This window comes from Etheostoma cragini, chromosome 20 (genome assembly GCF_013103735.1).
Source record: "Etheostoma cragini isolate CJK2018 chromosome 20, CSU_Ecrag_1.0, whole genome shotgun sequence".
Lineage (NCBI taxonomy): Eukaryota > Metazoa > Chordata > Actinopteri > Perciformes > Percidae > Etheostoma > Etheostoma cragini.
The window spans coordinates 11,293,583-11,314,814 of NC_048426.1; the positions used below are offsets into that span (position 1 = coordinate 11,293,583).

Below are 21,232 nucleotides of genomic sequence, written 5' to 3' on the forward strand. Positions count from 1 at the left end.
TCTCTCTCTCTCTCTCTCTCTCTCTGTGTGTGTGTGTCCACCTGCATATAGACACTGCGTCACCCACATGAATGTTAATCATCTTTTTAATTGGCTTCTTTGACTTGGTGACCTCTACTTGGAGACGGCAAACTTGCATCACTGTGCTTCTCCTTCAGTGCTGTTCTGCTTTTTTCTTACTTTGCCTGTTGTGTATCTGTGTGTAGTCTTTTTAGCTTGCATCCACTCTCAAGCCTAAAGGCAGTGTAACTTCTGACCCCCAGCCATCCTCTTGTCCTCCACTTTCCTTATTATCCATCTTCACATCCTCACACTCTGTACTCATTTACACAACCTTTTGGTCTTTGTGTGCCCTACTAACACATTTAAGGCTGATGCTTCACTGACCTCTATTGTAATCAGGAGAGCAAACACTAAAACTGTGGGAAGTATAAAATGTGTCTAAATAATGATCGAGAGGTGATAAGAGGGTATTAGGAATTGACCACTTAAACCATTTAACCATAGGAAACAGATGTGGCTTCCCATACGCTTGTCAGTAACGATTACTACCACATTTGATTTGATTGATTAGTGTGTAAAAAGGGACCATGCTTGGGTATGTCAGGTGAAACAGCATTTACTCAAAAAAAAGTTGCTTACACATTGGTAGTCGCGGGTCGCGTTTTTTTGGACTTGTTACTAAAGTGTAGTTGGTTATTTGTGTTTGTTCCCAGCTCCATAATAAGTTGTCAAGCGGATATTTTCTAAATGTTATTTAAACGTAGGAGTGTGTCTTGCCTGTTCCCTCGGTCCCGCCCCTTTCCCCATTCACACTGGAGACAGCAGCGTTATTTACCGCCCACTTCCTGCTTCTAATTGTCTCAGACCCAGATGGCAATGAGTACCAGCCAATCAGAGGCAGAGCAGCACAATCAGTTTTTTTCTGGTTTGGAAAATGCAAGAGTATAGCGGGACGGTGACTTGACTGTAGGAGAGTTTTTGGAGGAATAAATGTGGGCGAAAATACGGGAAGCAATATAACAAAGACTGGGAGAAAGAGAAAGGAGTAAAATAATGGATTCAACCCGTTGTGGGAAACAACTCAAAATCACTGTGGAAAAAGTGTATATTTGATATCCGTATCAGTTTTCTAATGTTAAAAGGCGGTTTAACTCCCTTTGGTGGTCATTGTCCTGAATCTCAGGGGGAGAAAATAAATAAACTACGGTGTGTACAGTTTACAATTCTGTCCACATTGATATAAATTGACAATCTGTCCCCACAGATTGTAAAACTGTGCACACAGTTTATACATTTTTCTCTTCCAGGATCCTACGGGGCCTCCATAGAAAAAGTTGTTTGTTTTGGGCATGTTTTTACAGGCCTGGTTGCGTATTTGTTTCGCGAGATCTGGCAACGCTGGTTGGCCGTCAGGACAGAAGTCCCTGACAAGTCCCTGCTCAGCACACCACCTCTGCACACTCCTCTCAGAAAACCCCCGTATAGGTCCAAACTGTGAACCCAACGCAGCTGCTATATCCCCACAGGACATCCCATTCTTTCGATTTTCAAATATAAAACTAGCATATTTGTCTAAAAGCATTTTTACGCTAGTCTCATTGATGACTTCAGGGTATGCAGCATACAACCACTTAACACTTAAAAAAAAACATTGTAAAATTTAGAAATGAGACGTATACACCCGTATTTTATTTTCCGGTTTCCATCTATAAACGCATAAAAGACAATCGGACAACGAGATTGTTTTCCGTTTTTTAATATCAAAACAAAAAACTCAATTTTTTTGTTTCCCTGTTCACTAATGGTAATTGTGAAACTGGCTGTTTTTCTGTTTTGTCTTTTCATTTCAAAACGAAAAAAATCCGTTGGCCGCCAAGTACACGAACCGAGCTGTCTATATCAACTTTGTCAGTCACACATAAAAACATGGCAAAGAGTCACAAATTCATTATGAAACAACAAAAAAACGTTTTCCATAGATTATGTGTAGAGGATGTGCAACAAAAAGGTTGTTCTTACTAGTTTGGACTAATGCAGAATAATTAATTGCATTTGCAATAATATCGTAATATGTTAAAACACAATTTCCTAATCACAAAGGCTGCGATTTGGTCATGTGATTCAAGAGCAAATCAGTCTGCACTGCGCAGAGAAAGCATCAAGTTGGCACGCTAACTGGTCCCTTGTCTCTGTGTGCGTCTGTTTCCGCATCTGTTGTTTTGTCTCCCTCCGTCCCAGCTTTCCTCTCTGTTGAAGATACATCCAAAAAAAAAAAAAAAATCATCACAGAAAGCCTGACCTACAGGAAAGAACAATTTGTTTAATCTATCTAATATTGTGTTGGTCATCCTATACTGTTTTTTTGTCTTTATTAAATGATACAGCAGAGAGAGAGAGCTTTAAAAAATAATAGCATATTAAATTGCAATCACAATATTGGTGGAAAACCTCACAATTAGATTATTTTCCAAAATCATTCAGCCCTACTTTGGACCTAATTTTAATGACTCCCAAGTCACACACATTCCTCCAGTCCAAGCTTTTTTTATTGCTGTACTACATACTGTTACTATTGAGCTTCTTTCCATCTGTGCCAAGTCCCTCCAGTCAGCTCAACCCCAACAGTAGGGATTTGGTCTGGTCTTGGCCCAAGGGTTCCTCCCCTGCCATCCCTCCCCTCCACATCTCCATCTGCCCATCTCTCTTCATCTCCAGCTCTGTGGCTCTCCTGGGGGACAGACAGGTGGTTCTAACCCTAAAGAAAGAGTACCCCTGCAGTGAGCAACCTGCCTAAGCCTGGCCACCTTACCTAGTCTTCTCTTCCTCTTTAATTTCATGGCCCTACGAAATGCAGACTTCTTCAGCCAATCCCAGTCTGTAGAGACTTGTGACATATGTTGCTGAAGAAGACAGAAAACATTAAAAAAAAAGAAATCTTTAGTAACTGATCAGATGAGGCTGCATGCCATTTAAGCAAATACTAGTCATCATCAGATAACTTCAGCAGTTTAAAGCATCACACAGTTAATTGCAGTGACTTGCAGGGCATACCTATAGTATGCTCATTAGTTGTTGTTTTTTTAGAAATGCTATTTTTTATTTTGAGCTTAGATTAAGTTAGTCTTTATTCTGTTTGCCAGTTTTAGCTTAGTTTCACTTCAGCGAGTTTCACTTTTTATATATTTAGTTTTAGTTTGTTAGGGCCTAAAGTTAGGTCTCAGAAGTATGTAGCTACATATACACTTAATGCTTAACCATCACAAATTGTCATTTCTTCCTAGTTTAACAAGCCTAAATGTCAGGCTAGAATGAAGAAGACTGGTGCCAAGTCACTTATGTTTGTTGGTAGCTATGTGTCCGTAGGTTTTGGAAACTTGTCATCCGTTGTCCTGAACAAAACCTTAGCTTTATTACGCCACAATTAGCACTTTCTCTCTTACACTCTCTTGAGTTCTTCCTTCCCTCAGTCTTCCTGTTTCCTGCATCATCCTGTTATTATCCATATTTTATTCCCTCCCTCTAAGGAGAATCAGTCCTGCATCTTCTCTTGTCTTATTCATTTTGATTTTTAAATTGGCCAAGATCCCCAGTGAAAGTGCGTTGTATGTACACAGGCCCTCTGAAGCACTTACAAAATTGCCTTGCCCACTTGTACGGTCCTTTTTTAATTTCAGTTCACACACATACATATGCACATATGAGTCCCTATCCACATAGGTCCCTAACATCATTGTAAAATATCCTGCTTTCTCATCCACCTGGTTGTGTTTGCTCCTCCAGTTTTTTTTTTGGTTTCCTAATACAGTGCGCAGGAAGAGAAGGCAGGGAACGAGGCAGGCTGAGAAGACCAGGCAGTTTTAATCTGCCCTGGTCCTCCAGTGGCAAGTAGAGGGACCTTGCAGGCCCCTGGCCAATCTCTCTGCCACTCTTTGAAGGTCTCCCTAATCCCCTTACAGAGAGGCAAGGAAATGCAGATGTGTGTGGATGTTTTGCCTGTCGATTGATTGTTGAGGAGCTGCGGTTAAGACTATGCATCTCAAAAGGTCCAATGCTGATTGAGACTTGTTTGCACCGTCTCCCTGCCACTCTCTGTGCCTTAGTCTCTTACATGCTTTATGCATTGTCTAACCATAGTAGTTTTGAACTTCCCCTGGGGCATTACCAGGGCCAAGCTTTAACATCTGAGAAGTGGAAACATGCGTGCGTACACACACACACACACACACACACACACACACACACACACACACACACACACACTTTCATCTCTGCCTCTCTAGCGACCGTGTCCCAGTGTTTAGGCAGGAAAATAGGATTGTGTAGAGCTCAGCGTTTAGAGAGTCCAAAGGCCGCCCGTTAAATTCAGCTCCTACAGTCTAAGTATGCCTCGCTTTGCCAGCCGTCGCTCAAGTCATTTCAAACTCCATTCTCTGTCCCACCATCCAACTCTAGACTGATGGCTTTCTTTGCCCCCATGGTGTCTCAAGTATAGAAGCTTGTTTGTTTTTTTTGTCTCACTTTTGTTCATTTGGTTTGTTTCGCCGTCCCCTTATTTTCTGTTTGACACTGTTATTGTTTGTTAGCAGTGATGTTTCCCATGATGGAACTTTGGTTGTTTTCAGTTTGGCACAATCAAACTAAAAAAAACATTTCTCTTTTGTTCAGAAAGCTCTGTTGAAATTTCAATGTTTTTTTTCTTGGCAGGAAAGGCACGCAACATCTGTTACACTATCATACAAAGAAAATAGAATACATTTACAGCAGTTCATTGTAGAGAACCGACTTGGCCTTCAAGCTTAGCCAGTGATCCAAATCATCAATAGCATCACAGTGAAAGTGTGTCTTTAGTGTCTTTTTGGTAATGTGACATATTTAATTGAAGATAAGATTCCGTTTTATGTGAATAAACTGGACTCCCGGGTCTGGTCCTTTCCTGTTGCAGTAATTAAATTAAGTACGGATATGTTTTTGTCAGGTTTCATAGTGCCAGATAAGCCAAGGACACAAAATGAAGGTCTCTCAAAAGCTAAAAAAAACTTGTTCAGGGTCTGACAGGATATGTCATGTCCAGGTAGATCTATCCGAAAGGATGAATTCACATCTTGCATGAGGTACTTGGATCCCTGTCGTAGGAGTCAGGATCTATGAATGATGCAAATCCCTTAGCAGTATTTAAAGCTCCCAAATCATCCCTGGCCAAATCCTTTCAAGATATTCCCTGCTCGATTGGATGGCATTAAAGGATCGCAGCTACAGCACAATACACCGTCTGGCAGCCTGGTGGAATGAGGGATAAACGAAGGGGAAGAGAGGGAAAGAGGAAAAAAAAGTAGAAGTGTATGAATAATGTAGAGACTTGAGGATGAAAATTTGGAATATAGGCTGGGAGGACAGGAATTGTTAATGCTAGGCAGGGAACGGGTAATGAGAGAAGGTGGACAGGAGAAACGGACAGCGGTTTGTTGGGCTCGACAACATGGTGGGACTGAATGATCCTTTCTGCTCTTAGTCTGTAACATCATCTGTTTGTCAAAGCCGGTACAGGCCAACAAGCTCTAATAATGTATTTAAATCTTGTTGTTAAATCTGTATATGTTTTTCTAGGTTATTTAAATGAAGTTTAATCCGATCTTAATGCTGTTATGTTACATGAAATACCAGCCCAGTTTCTGAGGATAAACAAGATCACTCCAAATTTCAGCACAGCTTTCCCCCTTGTACTATTGGAAAAGCTTTTTGATGGAAAAGAAAAACTGTGGGTTTTTTTTTAAATATTTTTTATTATTATTTCCATGCTAGAGAGTGCGGTGAGGGGCCCGCTTCAGGTAGGAGGTTCAACAATCTCCGAATCTAACCCTGATCTGAGTTGATTTACCCTGAGATGAAAAACTCTTGAGTTTTCTGTTCCAGAACAGCTGATTCCAGTTGGTTCAATCAACTTGGTGTAGGTTGACTCGGAGTTAACCGTGTGTACCACCAATATAAAATGGAAGCATAAATGGAGCCATGATACTACAATTCACCATGGTAACAACCACAAACAAACTGGTTGGCCGAAATACTCATGCGCAGATACAGCGAGTTTGATCATATATTTCGTTAAAAAGTCACAGCGGCTGCTTCAAAAGAGAGAATTTGCATGGGAGAAGATTGCTCTTAGAGTAAATGCGTAAGTACCAATATAGTGTATTAATTTCATATTTAATCATAAGTATAAATTTACTGGTGAAATGGTATTGATCCTATAGGTTAATATATTTCATTTAGGTGAAGTCTTGCAGGTGAAAAAGTCCTAGGCCTACTAGTCCCATTCTGAGGCTTCAGCGCCATCATTAACATAATTATAATTCATAATCTATTTCAAAGTGTTTACGTCATTCTTGTGTCCAGGGAACACTACAAAAATGTTAAATGTTTTAGAGCAAGTCCCATTCTTCTGACAGTGGCTTTACTAATATGTTCCATATCACCAATGTTGTAAAGAAAAACAAAAAAACATAATGTGTCACAAAAAATGTGCTGGGATGTAAGAGCATGTCCACTAACTAAAAACTAAAAACGATGTATGTTTAACTCCCTTAAGTAATACCGCTTCATCAACAGGATTGTCAACAAAAGGAAATGCCATGTTTGAAACAAAAAAATGTATAATCTGCCTATCACAGTTAATAAACCAACACTGTTTTTTATTAGTGATGTGTCAGAGGGAGGGGACTAAGAGAAACTCGAGGTTTCTTGAAGAAAACCTGCTCCCGACCAGGCTAGGTTCACAGGCTCAGTTAACATAGTAACAAAAACTGAGGTTAAGTTTCCTCTCTTTCTGAAACGGGCTGGAGTTACCCCTCTCTCTCAAGTTTGATTAACCTCCCTTTCTGAAACCGAAAATCCAGAGTTTCCCCTCATCTCAGGGTTAACAAACTCTTTTTTCACTAAACCTGCTTTCTGAAACGGACCCCAGGGAACCAAGGCTGTCAACTTCAGTTTTTTCAGCACAATAAAAGGCTATTATAAGCCTCATAGATCCATGGGGCCAGTGCCAATGACACCCATACTTGGCATGTTATGGATAACCCCAGAGAAGCTGTGGGAGTAAAGTAGACTCTACCAATTAAATTAATACTTTTCTGCAACATATTGTTGCACTCTGAGCACCCACCAATGTGACATTAGACAGAACACTTAAACTCTGAGGCCTTTGCACTTAAAAGCTTTATGATGCATAATGTGAAGTATTAACAGAAGAGTTATTCCTGACTTTGTAAGTCACCGCTTTCAACTGTTACTCAGTAAGTTATGTGATTGACAGTAATGGGGCGGAGCAACCGTGATGAGTTTGTAGTAATCTGACTGGAGTCAGGTTCACTTCTATGCTAATGAGCTAGTGTGTTGGTGGTTTAGCATGACTAATGGCGCACGTCGCTAACTGAGCTGTCTGGGAGTGAGGAAGGGAGCAGAGGAGGAAATAAAGAGGCTTTGCTGGAGCGTTGTGAAGGTGTAAGACAGTCAGAGAGGAGAGTAGCATTAGATTGCGTTGTTAGTCTTTGGGGAAAAGGAAAATACAGTTGAGGCCTGATCCCCTTGGCAGATATGCTCACAAAAGCCGAGGAGCAAGGCGGAGGAGAAAAATTGCCTTTGAAAGTGCAGCAGTGAATTTGAGGACATGCAGCACTTAACTCCAGCACATTCTTTAAAGGTGCTTTTCATCAAAGAGAAGGAAAAAGGTTAACTTGTGTGTTTGTGTTGCATTGTTTTTTTTACTCATTTTGTTGCATGAAATAAGGTCTTAGTATTGAAAAGTAAAAAGATTGTCTTTGTATTTATTGTATATGTAGTTTTTACTTGTTAGTATTTGATTGGTGCATGGCTTTCCAGGAGAAAGATGTGCGTGTGGCATATAATGTATGTGAGTATGAGTTATTGTTTGATTTATAGTCTTGTCAATGAAAACAAGGATATTAGGTTTGCTACACATGTTTTCATTCATTACCCCTATCCAAATTCCAAGTTTGCTTTAGTTGACTTGAATTGATAAAAATTCTTGTCACTCATTTATTTATTGTGGAGCTGATTTGAAGCTTGCTACAAGTACTAATTCCTTCTTCTGTAACCCTATACTTCTGGAGAGTGTAGAATTGTTGATAAGACGTCTTGGCAGCGTGGCGAGAGTAATCATTTTCCTCCAGATGTTTGAGTCTGGGAAGGAAGCAAAAGGGAGGTGAGAGAGGGAGGGAAACGGGAGAAAAACCAGCTGCCACCACTGCTAGTTCCACCCCTCTACATGAAGTCATCTACTCCTCCCTCCCCGAGGCTCGCAATACTACCTCTTCCACGCCACAGAATTTTTTTCTCCCTCTCATTCTTAGTTCTACACTTTCTGCCTCCCTGTACCCCAGGAGGCGGCCAGGGCAGGCTGTGTTTACTGCTTAGGTAATTGGAGTAGTAGAGAGAGCCTGGTGTGTGTGTGTGTGTGTGTGTGTGTGTGTACGCATGTGTGTGTGTGTGTGTGTACGTGTACATATGCTTGTTTGTTATGACTGACAGTGAGGCCAGGGAAGGAAAGCAGGCCTGAGCCACTGTCAGCCCACAGGGGAACAGACAAATTGGTTTTCACTATGCTGTCTGTCTTTTCTTTTCACATATTCTCCAGCTATCCCTTTCTTCTTCCTGTATATCTCTCCACCAGCTCAAAGACAATCATTCATTTCTCTTGTACTTGCACTGCAGTGCTTTTTCTTCTCCTGGTACTCCTTTGTTCCACCTCTCTTTCTATCTTGCTCTCTGCTCATCATTTCATCTCTCCGAGCTGAGCTATTAGCTGAGCTGCATAGACTATGAATCTTGCCAGATATGAGCAAAAACTCCCCCTCAGTTGCAGCCATAGACATGAGTAAATTCATCCAACCTAATCCAGTGGGTGAGATGGAGAGGAAAGGGGCTCGAGTTGGGGTGTTGGGGAGAGTGAGGGCGCAGCCCTATAAACACTCAGTCAGCCGCTCATCTGTTGCTTATTATTGTCCACATGTGCATACAGTATATTTCATTGACTTGAGCTCTATTGACTGTCAGTTTTGTCATCAACATATGAACAAAAGCTTTGATTAGGAGAGATGCACAAAAGAGGGCACCATGACAGTGATTTAGCATGCATCTAGTGACCTCATGGCATGCCTGTAAGGTAGTGGCAGTGGGACACGGCTCATCGCACCCCCGTCTTCATTTTCTCTCCCTCCTGCTTCTCTTCCCTCCTTTCTTCATCCCTCTGTCTTGCTCCTCCCAGATAGCTTTTACCGCTCTGCTGATTTCACAAATAGGCATCATTGATTGAATCTGATTCTTGTGGATAGAGCAGCTTTATTGAGTGGCTTTTTCGCTGATGGACAGGAGCGTGTGTGTGTGTGTTTGTTACGCACATGCATGTGTTCATGTTAGGGATGATAAAGGAAAACTTCCTAATCCATCTCAATGAAGCAGCTATTCTTCTTCTGGGAATTCCAGCAACCAGATTATTATACACACACACACACACAATCGCACAAAGACACGCAGCATGCTTACAGACGGTCCTTGTAAGGGTTCTGTCTAAGTGAATGTTTTATTATGGATTGTGCATGCTGACTGAGGAGTCTGTTAATTGTGGCAGCCCCTTGAGCGAGGCAACATTAAAGTGTTAACTGCTCTCCCTGGCGCTTTTCATCAAACTTTCATCTAAGCTATGCTTCTGCGGTGGGAAGCTGGCCCAGTCCACCCAAGGCTACACGATTTAGGTTGGTCCACTCCAACTGTGTCACCACCATTATCTTTTGGTTTTTCCCTGATCTCACGGCTCCTGTCTGCAGCCATTTTGAATCTCCCATCTTGCTGTTGTGTAGATAAAACCAAGGTTCTAACACTGCCAACAATTCCCAAATATCCATCAAATACCACAGAGAACAAAAAATGAGAAACGTAGTGAAATGTTGCAGTAAGGAATTGATGAGGGCAAATTAGCTTGCTTCACATGTAAAACAGAAATTATCTGTCTGGGTTTGGGGCTTAAACTAACAAACTGTGTCAGTTAGAAGATGGAGCTATATCATCCGCACTCTACTGGGGATACAGACATTTCACACACAGCAGGGCACACCTCATCCTAGCAGCAGCATCTGTGCTCTTCCCCTCTCGCTGCCCTCTATTTTGTGTCTCTCTCTCTCTTCACAACAGGCAGTGTGCCACATATGCTGAGTTGGATGGATGGTGGCACCCTCTTGCCCCCTGCCCATTTAACCCCCACAACCCTGCAGATCCATCATCACACAACACACACAAGCAGCCCTAACACTCGTATCCCAGCATGCAATTGTCCTAACCTGCAGGTGGCTGCCGAGCTATCCCCATTGCACTCTTTCTCATACATATACGATTATGTGAGAGAACAACCCATATTGAACAATCCCCAATGTGTGCTCATTATTTTGTCTGAATTTTAAAATAGTTACTCTTGCCATTTGAATTATTGTTGGGAGACAAAAGGCCTGTGTGGGAAAAGGAAAAGCTAGCTCGCAAAGAATGGTTCCATCAGAGTGGATAGTGTTTATACAGCTCTCCATAATGTGACAATAAAAGGCAAAGACTAATACATGATTTCTTGTTGAGTTAAGCTATGAAAGCAAAACACATTTAGCCCCCTTTGTGATTTGTATCTGGTGAAATTATCTTATTTTGTCTAGTCTTTTTCTCTTTCCTTCCCTCATTTCACATTTTTGCCTAGCAAGTCAGCTTGGCCAACTTCCAAAGAACCAAAGAGATTTGGGAAACACACGCACAAAAACCTTCTGTTTTCATTTGTAGGCATCAATAGAGTATAGAAGTATTTTTATTGAACTAAGTTGTAGAGGTCAAGATCTAAGATTGAATTTGTGACGTTAATAACTAAAGATAAGCACAGAGAAAAGGAAATAACTGGGAGATTGGAAATTGGATTCAATAATGTTTACTTTGCCCTCTTTTAGGTGTGATAGGCAGCTATTTCTAAGGTTTGTCCAGTGCTGTGTACAGTTGTTTACATAGACATCCTAGAATTTAATTAGTTGTGATTTTTGGCTCTCTATTGAGTAGGGTTTACTTGATAACCATTGACGAGGGCCATGTTCAATTAGCCCATTCTGGTCATTGTTGACACTTTATGTCAAGTGGCTTTCTCTTCAACTCCAAGGCTGTGAAGGAACAAAATGGGGCTTGGCAACTATTTAAGAGCTACTTGGGTATTTTAAAAAAGCGTAAAAATTACAATTTTCATAACTAATGAATGTGTTAATTGGGATAACTAGGGATAGTTTAGGGTTTAATAAAGTACTCTCTGGTGTATGTTGACCTGAATGTTGCATCGCCTGTGTTTGCATTACAAGCCTTTTGTCTGTCTTTGCAGGGGAAAATGTGTAGCTTGAGGAAAAAAATTGTTTCATTTTTTTGTTTGAAGACTTCCCCATTAAAAAAAAAGAGGTATAGTGGAGGGAGAGAAATCAGTAGAGAGAAGTTCCTTGCTTCATTAATTGTCAGCTCTGAGGTACACTAAACCTTACACACACACACACACACACAGCTGAAAACTGTGAATGCTCTGAAGCCACTGCCTTATATTTAGTCAAGAGAGACTAGCCTCTGTCACTTTTTCTCTTGCTTAACCTCGCTCATTCTCTTCCTCTCTCTGTGGCCGTGTTGAAGAGGAGTCTCATGGGAGGGCTTAACTCTGAGCCCTCATTCTTTTTTCTTTCTTCCTTTCTCCCCTTTCACATCTTTCTTTCCTTATCGTCCTCTGAATAGTGCAGCATAGTGTTGTTAAACTTGGTCCAGGAGATTCACTCTGTGCAGAGATAGAATAGTGAGACGGAGGAGGTTCTGCATAGCCTTCCAGCTTTCATTACTATCCCCGCTAATAGGCGGCTCGTCCTTACTCCTTATGCGCCAATGCAGAGTGTATGTTCATGCAGCATGAGTCACCTTTCTTTGTATTTGTGAGTTGAAATTATGAAAAAGCATAACAATCTTAACTTTTTTTTAGCGGCAAAATGCATGAAATCAATAGTTCACAAACTAACATCAGTTTCACATGGCTGTCTTTAAGCCCTTCCGTTTTGAAGAGTAATTCACATAAGGCCCTGCTTAATTGATGATGTACAACCTGGAAAATCATGGGGTTTTGTGTTGTCATGGTTATTGAGCGTTTGGTAGCTTAAGGGGAAATTGAGTTTGGGGGTGGAAGTGGGGTGGAGCAGAAAGTAAAGGGGGAGGAATAGATGGGTGTGAGTGGGAGGAGGGGTGCTGTCTTAATTGCTTTCCGTGAATAATTTCAGTCGCCTAATTTGGCAATAATGACAGTGGCTGCGGCTTTTGTATTTATTTATCCAAACATTAATTGACAGGACTGACATTAGCCAGGGCGGTTATTGCACATTTGATTGTGCACAAGGGAGCAAAGAAAATTACAGTAATTATCATTCTGATATGGATTATGAATATGCATTCCCACACTTAATGTGGCTGTCAGCATTTTAGTAACAACAAGGCACTCTGCCATGACAACGGCACTTTAGCTTACCTCGATCTCTTTCAATAAACCCAATCCAATCGGCGATTGTGGTGAACAGATGACATGTATTGTCTGAATGATTTAGCTGCTCTACTGTAGCTTCTTGGGCCTGCAGTTAGGTGAAATGGTCGTCATGTGGATTGTTTCAATTGGCCTATAATGGGGCCTCAGCTTGTGTAATGATTTAAAATAAGTGCGTGGTGTGTTATTATGAATGAACATTAAAGGTTCTGTTTTTCACAGGCGGAGGGAGAAGACAATTTGAAGAAGATGCAGCTGATGGAGCTAGCGATCCTCAATGGGACATACAGAGACAACAACATCAAAGCACGTAAGTTAGCCTCCGTGTATACGCAAATATACGGTATATCAGCAATTTATGCAATCCAATCTATTGTGCACCATAAACAAAAACTCTTTAATCTGTATTGACCATGCTTAATTATATTATATTTTCTGTATTTCTCATTCACTAATACTGTTTACATCCATTAAATTAGAGTAAAGTCAGACCTGCTGTGTACATACATCATATTACCTCTGACCACTAGCAGAACTCTCTCTCAAGCTCTCCAAACTATTTATGTTTACCTACCCAACCATGAGTAGGACAACTTCCATTCTGTTCTACTCCGTATTTCTTTCATCTTTATCCATTGCTCCATCAATTGTTTCCCCTGCAATCCAGATGCCATCGCTCTGTATCACTTGCTTTTTGCAGACTCTTAACCTTAAATACATTGCTGAATTCTACCTGCTCAACTCTGCATGTTAGTCACTAGCTCACACATCTACAGTGTTTCCTCTTAAATCACCAAATGCCATTTCTAAATGCATAATCACATCCATGATTTGGGTATTAAAAAATTATATAAATACCAAAAATGTACATGTGCGATTTAAACATAATATGAGTTCTTCTATATACTTGGGCTCAAGTTTAAGAAAATAAACTTAAAGGACTTAATGTCCTTTGCCTTATTTAAAGGTCACATGGCATGACACTTTATGAGGATTTTTAACATTAATATGAGCTCCCCCAGCCTGCCTTTGGCCCCCCAGTGGCTAGAAATGACAATAGGTGTAAACTGAGCCCTGGGTATCCTGCTCTGCCTTCAAGAAAATGAAAGCTCAGATGGGCCGATCTGGAATCTTGCTCCTTATGGGGTCATAAGTTACCTCCCCTTTCTCTGCTTTGCCCACCCATACAATTTGACCAACGCATGAGAGAGCAACATCATGGCTTTCAAACGAGCAAAATGGCAGTTGGTCACACACACATGCACACACTCACACACACACACACCCCCCCTCCCCAAGCACTGGCTCTAGTGGTTGTATGGCTGTAATTCTGCACCAAGGCTGAATTTTGGAAAAGAGACTTCAGAGATGGTATTAGGGGACCACCAAGGTCTATATAAAAACATCCATAGAGTACCATGTCATGGTACCTTAACATCTGCATGTTAGCTACATGTTAGCTGTGGTTAACAGGCTAGTTACTCAATTAAATTGATCGGCCTTTTTGGAAGCTTTTGTGGTACAGTTTACGGGAAGTGCTGATGCAACCACTTGAAAAGTGATTTTTGTCTGTAAATTTTTATGTTATCCAAGTTAAATGGACTGCTGACTATGTGGGGGATCAACATTGTTTCAAGTTGCTAAAAAATTAGATACAGTAGGTTCCGTTGGGCTCAGTGATGTTCATATTCAGGCCATGATTCCTGATCAGTCTTTTGTGAAACCTGCTCTTCATTGATTGATTCTCCTCTACATATAGTCAACAGCTCCATTTCTGTTGGCATGTGTGTTGTTTACCTCGTCTATGCCATTTCCAGTAGATGAATGTATAGCTTATCTGGTGATTTGTAAGCTTGACGGCAACATTTTGTGCTTTCTGTGTTTTGGTGTAAGGGATTATTTTTATTTTGTATGGCTTTTTTTACTTTTCCTTTGCAACAGATTGTGGTTTTTGTGGTTCACCACCATGATCATTGCATGTACTAATTTTCCCTTTTGCCCCCTTCCTCTTCCCTCTCTACCTGCCACTTCCTGTTACCTCTTCTCTTTTGTATTTCACCTTTTCACTGTTCTGTGATTATGATCAACCACACTACACTTTTATCTCTTGTCCTCTTTCTTTCTTTCTACTCCTCTCTTTCGCTCTCTTGCTTATGGCAGCCACCCTTGCATTCTCTCTTGCAGCGGCAGCCGCTAACGCTCAGGGCCAACGTCTCATTGCGGCCCCCACAGGTCAGGTGTTGCCTCCCCAGGCACTCCGGCCCCAAACACCATCTGGGGCCCCCATCATGAACCTCATCCGGCCCAGTCAGATGGCTGCCATGCTGCCCAACGGCACCCCCACCCTGGTGCCTCCCACACCGGATGGCGGGCTTATCTACACCACCCCTTACGATTACCCTTACGCCCTGGCACCCACCTCCCTGCTGGAGTACCCCATCGAGCACAGTGGGGTTCTAGGTAAGAGATTCTGGGGAAGCATGGGTCCAGCAGGTACAGCGGCCAACTTTAGCCAGTATGGACAGGAGGGCAACTTGTTTTACCATGGAGCTGGGGTTCTGGATGCAGCTGCCATGAGCCACAGTCAGGACTTGTTGAAAGGTAAATATGTTGTGTCCACCTGAGGATCAAAAACAGACAAAACTCACAGAGTGGATGTGCTGGTGAAACTCTTGGTAATGGGATGACCGGCTGTGTGGCTATGATAGACATTGTGTTTAAAAGGCAAAAGGGGACAAAAATTAGCTAGTGAGGTATAGCCTCTGGGAAAGTTCACTTTATAGTTTAAACTAAGGTTACTTCCACTGTTTTAGTTTTGCTCTCACCAAACAATTATGCTCTCAGGTTTACATAGCTTCTTTACTGCAAGGTTCATATAGGAGAACTCGCCTCAGTGTGAAATGAGGCACGCCGACAAAAACACATTCACATACACGCATCCTGCTCTCTAACCCTTTCATGCCCTGGCCTGCAGGCATATTCAGTCTGGCGGCAGATCCCCTCGGATTTCTGCCGCTTTTGAAATCATTTCTCTGTGCTGTTCTCTCCAGGCAGGCCTTGATGCCTGTAGATAGTCCCTCTCTCACTCCCACTGGGGATGTTCATTAAATTCCTCCAGTCTTCCCTTTTTTTTATACAGTCCTCCCCCTCTCCCCAATGTCTTAGCCTTACCCCTCTTGAACTTGAACTCTGTTCTAATATCTGACGCTACTCTTAGTTTCTGTGTCAGGCGTACAGTTCAATGTGAGGGTCTATATATTATAATCTCTCAATGGTGCTTTAAGCTCAACACATTTGCTACCAGAGAGATAACTGAATAGCTATTGCTGAAATAGAGTCTGATATGAACACCATATGTTGTATCGAGGCTGTAGTTAACAAAAGCAAAGCTGTTTCTCTATGTTAAGACTGAAGAGGTCTTTGGCGGCTGCTTTCCAACAATAATTTGACACCGTTCTCCTCTAATGTTGTCCGTGGCATCCTCTGGCAGCAGCAGACACAAGCTTGATTTTAGCTGACCTGTGTATTTGACGTGCCTCTGGGAGCCGTGTGTAGAACAGAAAGGGGCAGCTGACTGGCTTTTCTCTCTATAACTTGCAGGGTTACACAAGCTTAGTGCATTTTATTTACTCACACTATTGATTGGTGCCCTCAGCAACACAGGGCCCTGTGGAACACACTCACTCTCATACTCTCTCACACACACATTCATGCACGCACACACTTAACGCACACACACTTGGTTTGGTATCCTGCGCTACTGTATCTAGCCACTATTGTCTCCTCTGAGAATAAAGTAATATCAGGCCATCTGCTTCTTAATAGTAGTGTAGGTGGCTGTGTAGCCTTCAGCCAAAACTTGCGCGTAACGTGACAGTGCCAGAACAAAATCCTTCTTGAATTTTATAACTTATTCCCAATTTCCCCTTTCCCTCTAAGAGGGCTTGATTTATTATTCTTAATCCCTGCATGTATCACATTTTTGTAGTACTTGAACATACAATGACAAGGAAACAATGTTTGCTCGTGTTAAGCACTGCAAGAAGAAAAGTTGGAAAGATATAAGAGGGAAATGACAGCCTCAGCAGCCAGTGAACCGAATGACCTGAAGAGAAATTGTGAAAGAGGGAAAGAGAAAAGAGAAAGGGGAGAGGCAGGTGGTGTCTGGCACTATTCAATTACGATCAGAACTGTATTGGATTTCCCCACCTTTCAAAATAAAGAGACAAATTTCTCTATCCCCCTCTGGATCCCAGAGGAAGAATCACATTATTTTTCCAGACATCCAAGAAGCCTGTACCCTTTGCCTGCCCCCTTTTCAAAGAGTCCTCTATGTAACTCTCTGAGCACTGTGGAATTTATTTAAGTTATGCATTTTTAAATACCAAGTAAAACTCCAAAAAGGCTTTTTTTTTTTTCTACTGCATTTTTCTACACATATAAAAGCTCTGTTTGGTGTGGATGTGTGTGTGTGTGTGTGTGTGTATATGTACTATAAACTGTATTATGTTGCTATTCTGTGTATTATTGTATTATCCAAGCATTATAATGATAATGGTTAAAAATGTGAATGTTATTACTGTAAAAAAATGACTGTTTTTTTCTCCTGCTCAAAGTGAATGGTTTCTAACCTTGTGGAACTGTTGCAATCTAGGTGCAATGGCTACTAAAGTGAGACGGCATGACACGCGGGTCCATCCTTACCAAAGGATTGTGACCGCTGACAGAGGTCAGTTTAGTCTCTTAGCTACACTCTGCTATTGATTGATGACTTTCAATGATTATTATGCCTATTATGCCTTGATGCCTTAGTTGAGAATTTGTATATCTTCTGTAATGTATTTTTTGTTTTCCTTTACCCCCGCCGCCTTTCCTACCCTATACATCCACACACCAGATAAATGGTTGATTGTGGTATGCACATTTTGTTTACATTTAGTACTTAACATATACAGTATTATGTAGATGTTGTATATGTCAAAGCTCAGGCAAAAGTGATCGAAGCAGCTTTTGGTTTATGCAGTTGCAAAGCCAGGACAGGAAGTACTTTGCAGGCAGTGTTAAAGGAGTATAATGACATTCCTCTGATGTGAGATTGGAGCCTAAAATGGGGCAGGCTTGTTCCCATACATGATTTATCTCCATGTCTCGTAAGGAGCAAAGAAAAAGGAGAAGCCTTTCTATACTGTATTTGAAAAACCTGATAGGCAGAAGACAAGTAGCCATGCTGCTACCACGCACCATTTCACCTTGAAATTTAACTTTATTTTGCATTTTATTTTTCTATAAAATGACATAAGCTGAGGTAGCTTGCTTTCTCTCCAATGTATTGCAAAAAGATTGAAAAAAGAAAGAAGCTTAAACACATTTTAAACATTCAGTTGTACATGAGGTACTGTCAATTTATATTCTAGCATTTTATATCAAATGTATTTATGGTTCTTGTGTATATTTATATTATAAAATATACTGCTAAATAAAAAGAGAATCGGAAAACATCGATTCATCTATTCATTGCACATTTAACACTAGTCACAGTTATCCCTCACATAACATAAGTGAGTCTCCTTACCACTAATCACACTGTTTGTAACTTGCACTCAAACTTAAAAGACACTAAAACACTAGATTTTTGTTGTTCTTATTGTGTTTGTCTGTTTGATCTCTCTTTGCTTCTGTTTTAATATTTGGGAGCAATGTGCACTTAAATTAAACCGCCAAGCTACCTGTTTCAGGGTGGGGGCTTAGTAGTTGGGATCATGATGTGATTGCGTCATGATTATAATGAGATTAGCTGGGTTCATCTCATATTGGCAAGGGAATTAGGAGCAGGGGGCGACATAAGAGATTGCATTCATTTTATTGTTAAAATGATGTCATTCCAGTCTCTTCTTGCTGACACTAATATCCTTTCTATCTTTTTTTTCTGTTTGTTTTGTTTTTGTTTCTAACCACCTAGCCGCCACCGGCAACTAACACATGACCTTCTGACCTCTGAACTCTTCACCCAATGACGAGCCGCCCCAAGCCTGCCTGCTGATCAGTTAACTGGTAATTGCCTTTTGCTAGCCTCTCGGACGCAAGTGAGAGAGTGAGAGAGAGGGAGGCGCCTGCCCATACAGTTACCTTAACACGTTCTGACAAAAAACATAGAAATCAACGCAGAATCTTCACAGACACACAACAAAACCCAACAAAGTTGTGTAATATTCATTTTTTCCCTCTGTTCATTGAGTTAAATTCTCATTCTTTCTCTTTCTTTTTCTTCATGAATCATATACTGGGTGGATGTGTTTGTGGTATTACTCATAAGTCTGCACTGAATTATATAGCAATAAAGACCCCCCCCCCGACCTCCTTTAATCGCTCTAATTTGGTGACCTCACTTGTGTGAATCAAAATCTATTTGACGCAAACCATTTGGTTTCAGAGTAATGACATCATCCTCCTTTCTCAAAAAAAAGCCTTTACCTGCCCCACCCTGTTCCAACACCCACTTATTGGGAGAGAAAGAGAAATAGAAGGAAAGAGAACATACTCCCACATTAACTTGTTTAATTTCTGTCATTTTCACAAGTAGTGCAGTTGTTGAGCTCTAAAATGTAACTATGAGCTGACACATTCTGGATGTGCCCCTCCAAACTGCTTTCTGTCCCGTTTTTAAAAAGCATGGCTGAAATGATTGCAAAAAAAGCTTTTCATGATTTGTGTCTTTTTTTTTTTTATTCTTTTTTTTTGCTTTACTTTTGAGTAATTTTCTCAACTTGATTTTGGTTTCTACGTTATTCATATTTGACTAATTAGCTTTGCTCAAATTGATTAGCCAAAATAAGGCAGATGGCTATCTCTGAAAAACGAAACGCAATCTGATGTTTGAAAACAGGATGCAGAAACTAAGAAATAATGAAGGGCAAGATGGGAAGGTCACTATTTGGGCTGATGGGTCTTTGTGTGTGTGTGTGTTTCTTTTTTAAATAAAACTACAATGAAAGTAGGGTGTGCTGAGGCTTGGGGGACATTGAAGCAGTGCTTATTAGCTACTGTTCATTGCTATGCCCCTATCCACACTACATTCATTATACAGTGCCTGATGTATTTAGAAAAATATCTCAATGAGTTAGCTGAGCTGTGATTGAAAAGACAAAAAAAAAGTATTAAGTGTGCATATTTAGCCAAAGGATTTTCCAATGAAATATATATCTGCAATTATGCATCTGTTTCACAGAGGGCGCTCTCATGATTTTAGAGTTTGGTAAGGTGTGAGTTTGTGGTGCCTGCCTTTAGCTGGAACAGACAGCCAGTCAGTTAGATGAGTTTTGACCCATTAATGCTCTACTTGCAGGCAATAAACACTAAAGTCAACAAGCTACTCAATTACAGTTCATTGCTAAGGGGAAGGGCACTTTGAAGTGTACAACTTGTGCATACATGCTTTTGTCATGAGGCTTCTATCTTGAGTTGTTTCATCAGCTACGTTGCCAAACGAGTGTTTATTTCTTTATTTTTCTTTTTTTTTAATTTCACTGTTTGGCCATTATTTAAGTGTCTTTTTTTTTTTTTTTTAACCCGTCATCAGTTACGACATCAGGTGGACATGCTCTGAGCCTTCCTGCTAATACTTTTTTTTTATTATTATTACTTTGGTGATTAAGCATTTATTTTGAGCACATGACGAACCCTCCAAAAGCGCATCCACAATGTGTCACACCTCCCTGTGATCGTAGTCTCGCTCCTGAGCCCACACCTTTTTTGGTTCAACTCTCTCAAGAAAAAATAGGATGTGAAAGCCATGCCTGCCTGTTCAAATTGCTTTATACATACGTCTTATATATAAATATATATAAATATATAAAAATGTAGATATCTGTCATTGCATATACAAATACAGAAGAGAACAAAAAATAGATAATTTTACAGGGTGCTGGAGAAGAGAAACAAATTAAAAAATCTATTTTTGCCAATTTTAGCTTTTGATACTTTACTTGCAGTAACAAAATCTGAATAAAATAAAATAAAAAGTTGATAACAGTATGGGGGGAATCAGAAAAAAACTGAGTGGGTGAGGACAAAGTGCTGTTATCTTGGATATGATTGGAAAGGACGACAAAGACCAAAACAGTCATAACTCTTAAACGTTAGCGAGGATCAGAGCAACAGAGTTTTAAAAGGATCAAATCAAAGTGCCTTATCAACAGTGGTTTCTGTTTTTTGAGTATTCCAGTTGTGTTCAATAATATCCAGCACCCACCAAGATGGCGCAGAGAGGAATTGCTAGTGTTACACGCTCTGAATAGTCGAGCAGGGTAGCTCCCACCGTATCGTGGTGTTACCGAAGTTATTCTATGCAAAAAGAATAGCAGTCGTTTTGACCAGCTAAAATATGTGCCATGGTTTTGTCTTCCTGACATTATTTTTTCTTTCCTTTACTTGATGGCCCTTTACTCTGCTGTATGTGCAGGTTTTGTTCTCTTTTTATTTAGATTTTAATGACATGAAATATTGTCTTGATTTTTGGTGACTGTGATTAACTTCCTAGAACAAATCGAACTGCCAATAGCAATGCAGTAGTCTGCCAGAACATGTTTTGATCATGAGCTGAGAAAAATACATAACATTCAAGGGAATGGCTAGGGAATGGGGGGG

General features: G+C 40.7%; 1 protein-coding gene across 4 annotated transcripts in view; it reads left to right on the forward strand.

The window, feature by feature from the left end:
• qkia (QKI, KH domain containing, RNA binding a) overlaps positions 1 to 20,354 on the forward strand; it is an 80,701-nt gene extending 60,347 nt beyond the window's left edge. Inside the window, exons 5-8 of one of the 4 annotated variants that reach the window (XM_034859022.1) lie at positions 12,812 to 12,899; positions 14,774 to 15,190; positions 17,244 to 17,318; positions 18,549 to 20,354. In XM_034859022.1, coding sequence (XP_034714913.1) covers positions 12,812 to 12,899; positions 14,774 to 15,190; positions 17,244 to 17,318; positions 18,549 to 18,565 — 597 coding nt within the window. In that variant the 3' untranslated portion in view covers positions 18,566 to 20,354. Of the gene's footprint in view, positions 1 to 12,811; positions 12,900 to 14,749; positions 15,191 to 17,243; positions 17,939 to 18,548 lie in introns of those variants that run through there. The other 3 variants (XM_034859021.1, XM_034859023.1, XM_034859020.1) reach the window with 3 other exon arrangements.
• The last annotated feature ends 878 nt before the right edge of the window (positions 20,355 to 21,232 follow it).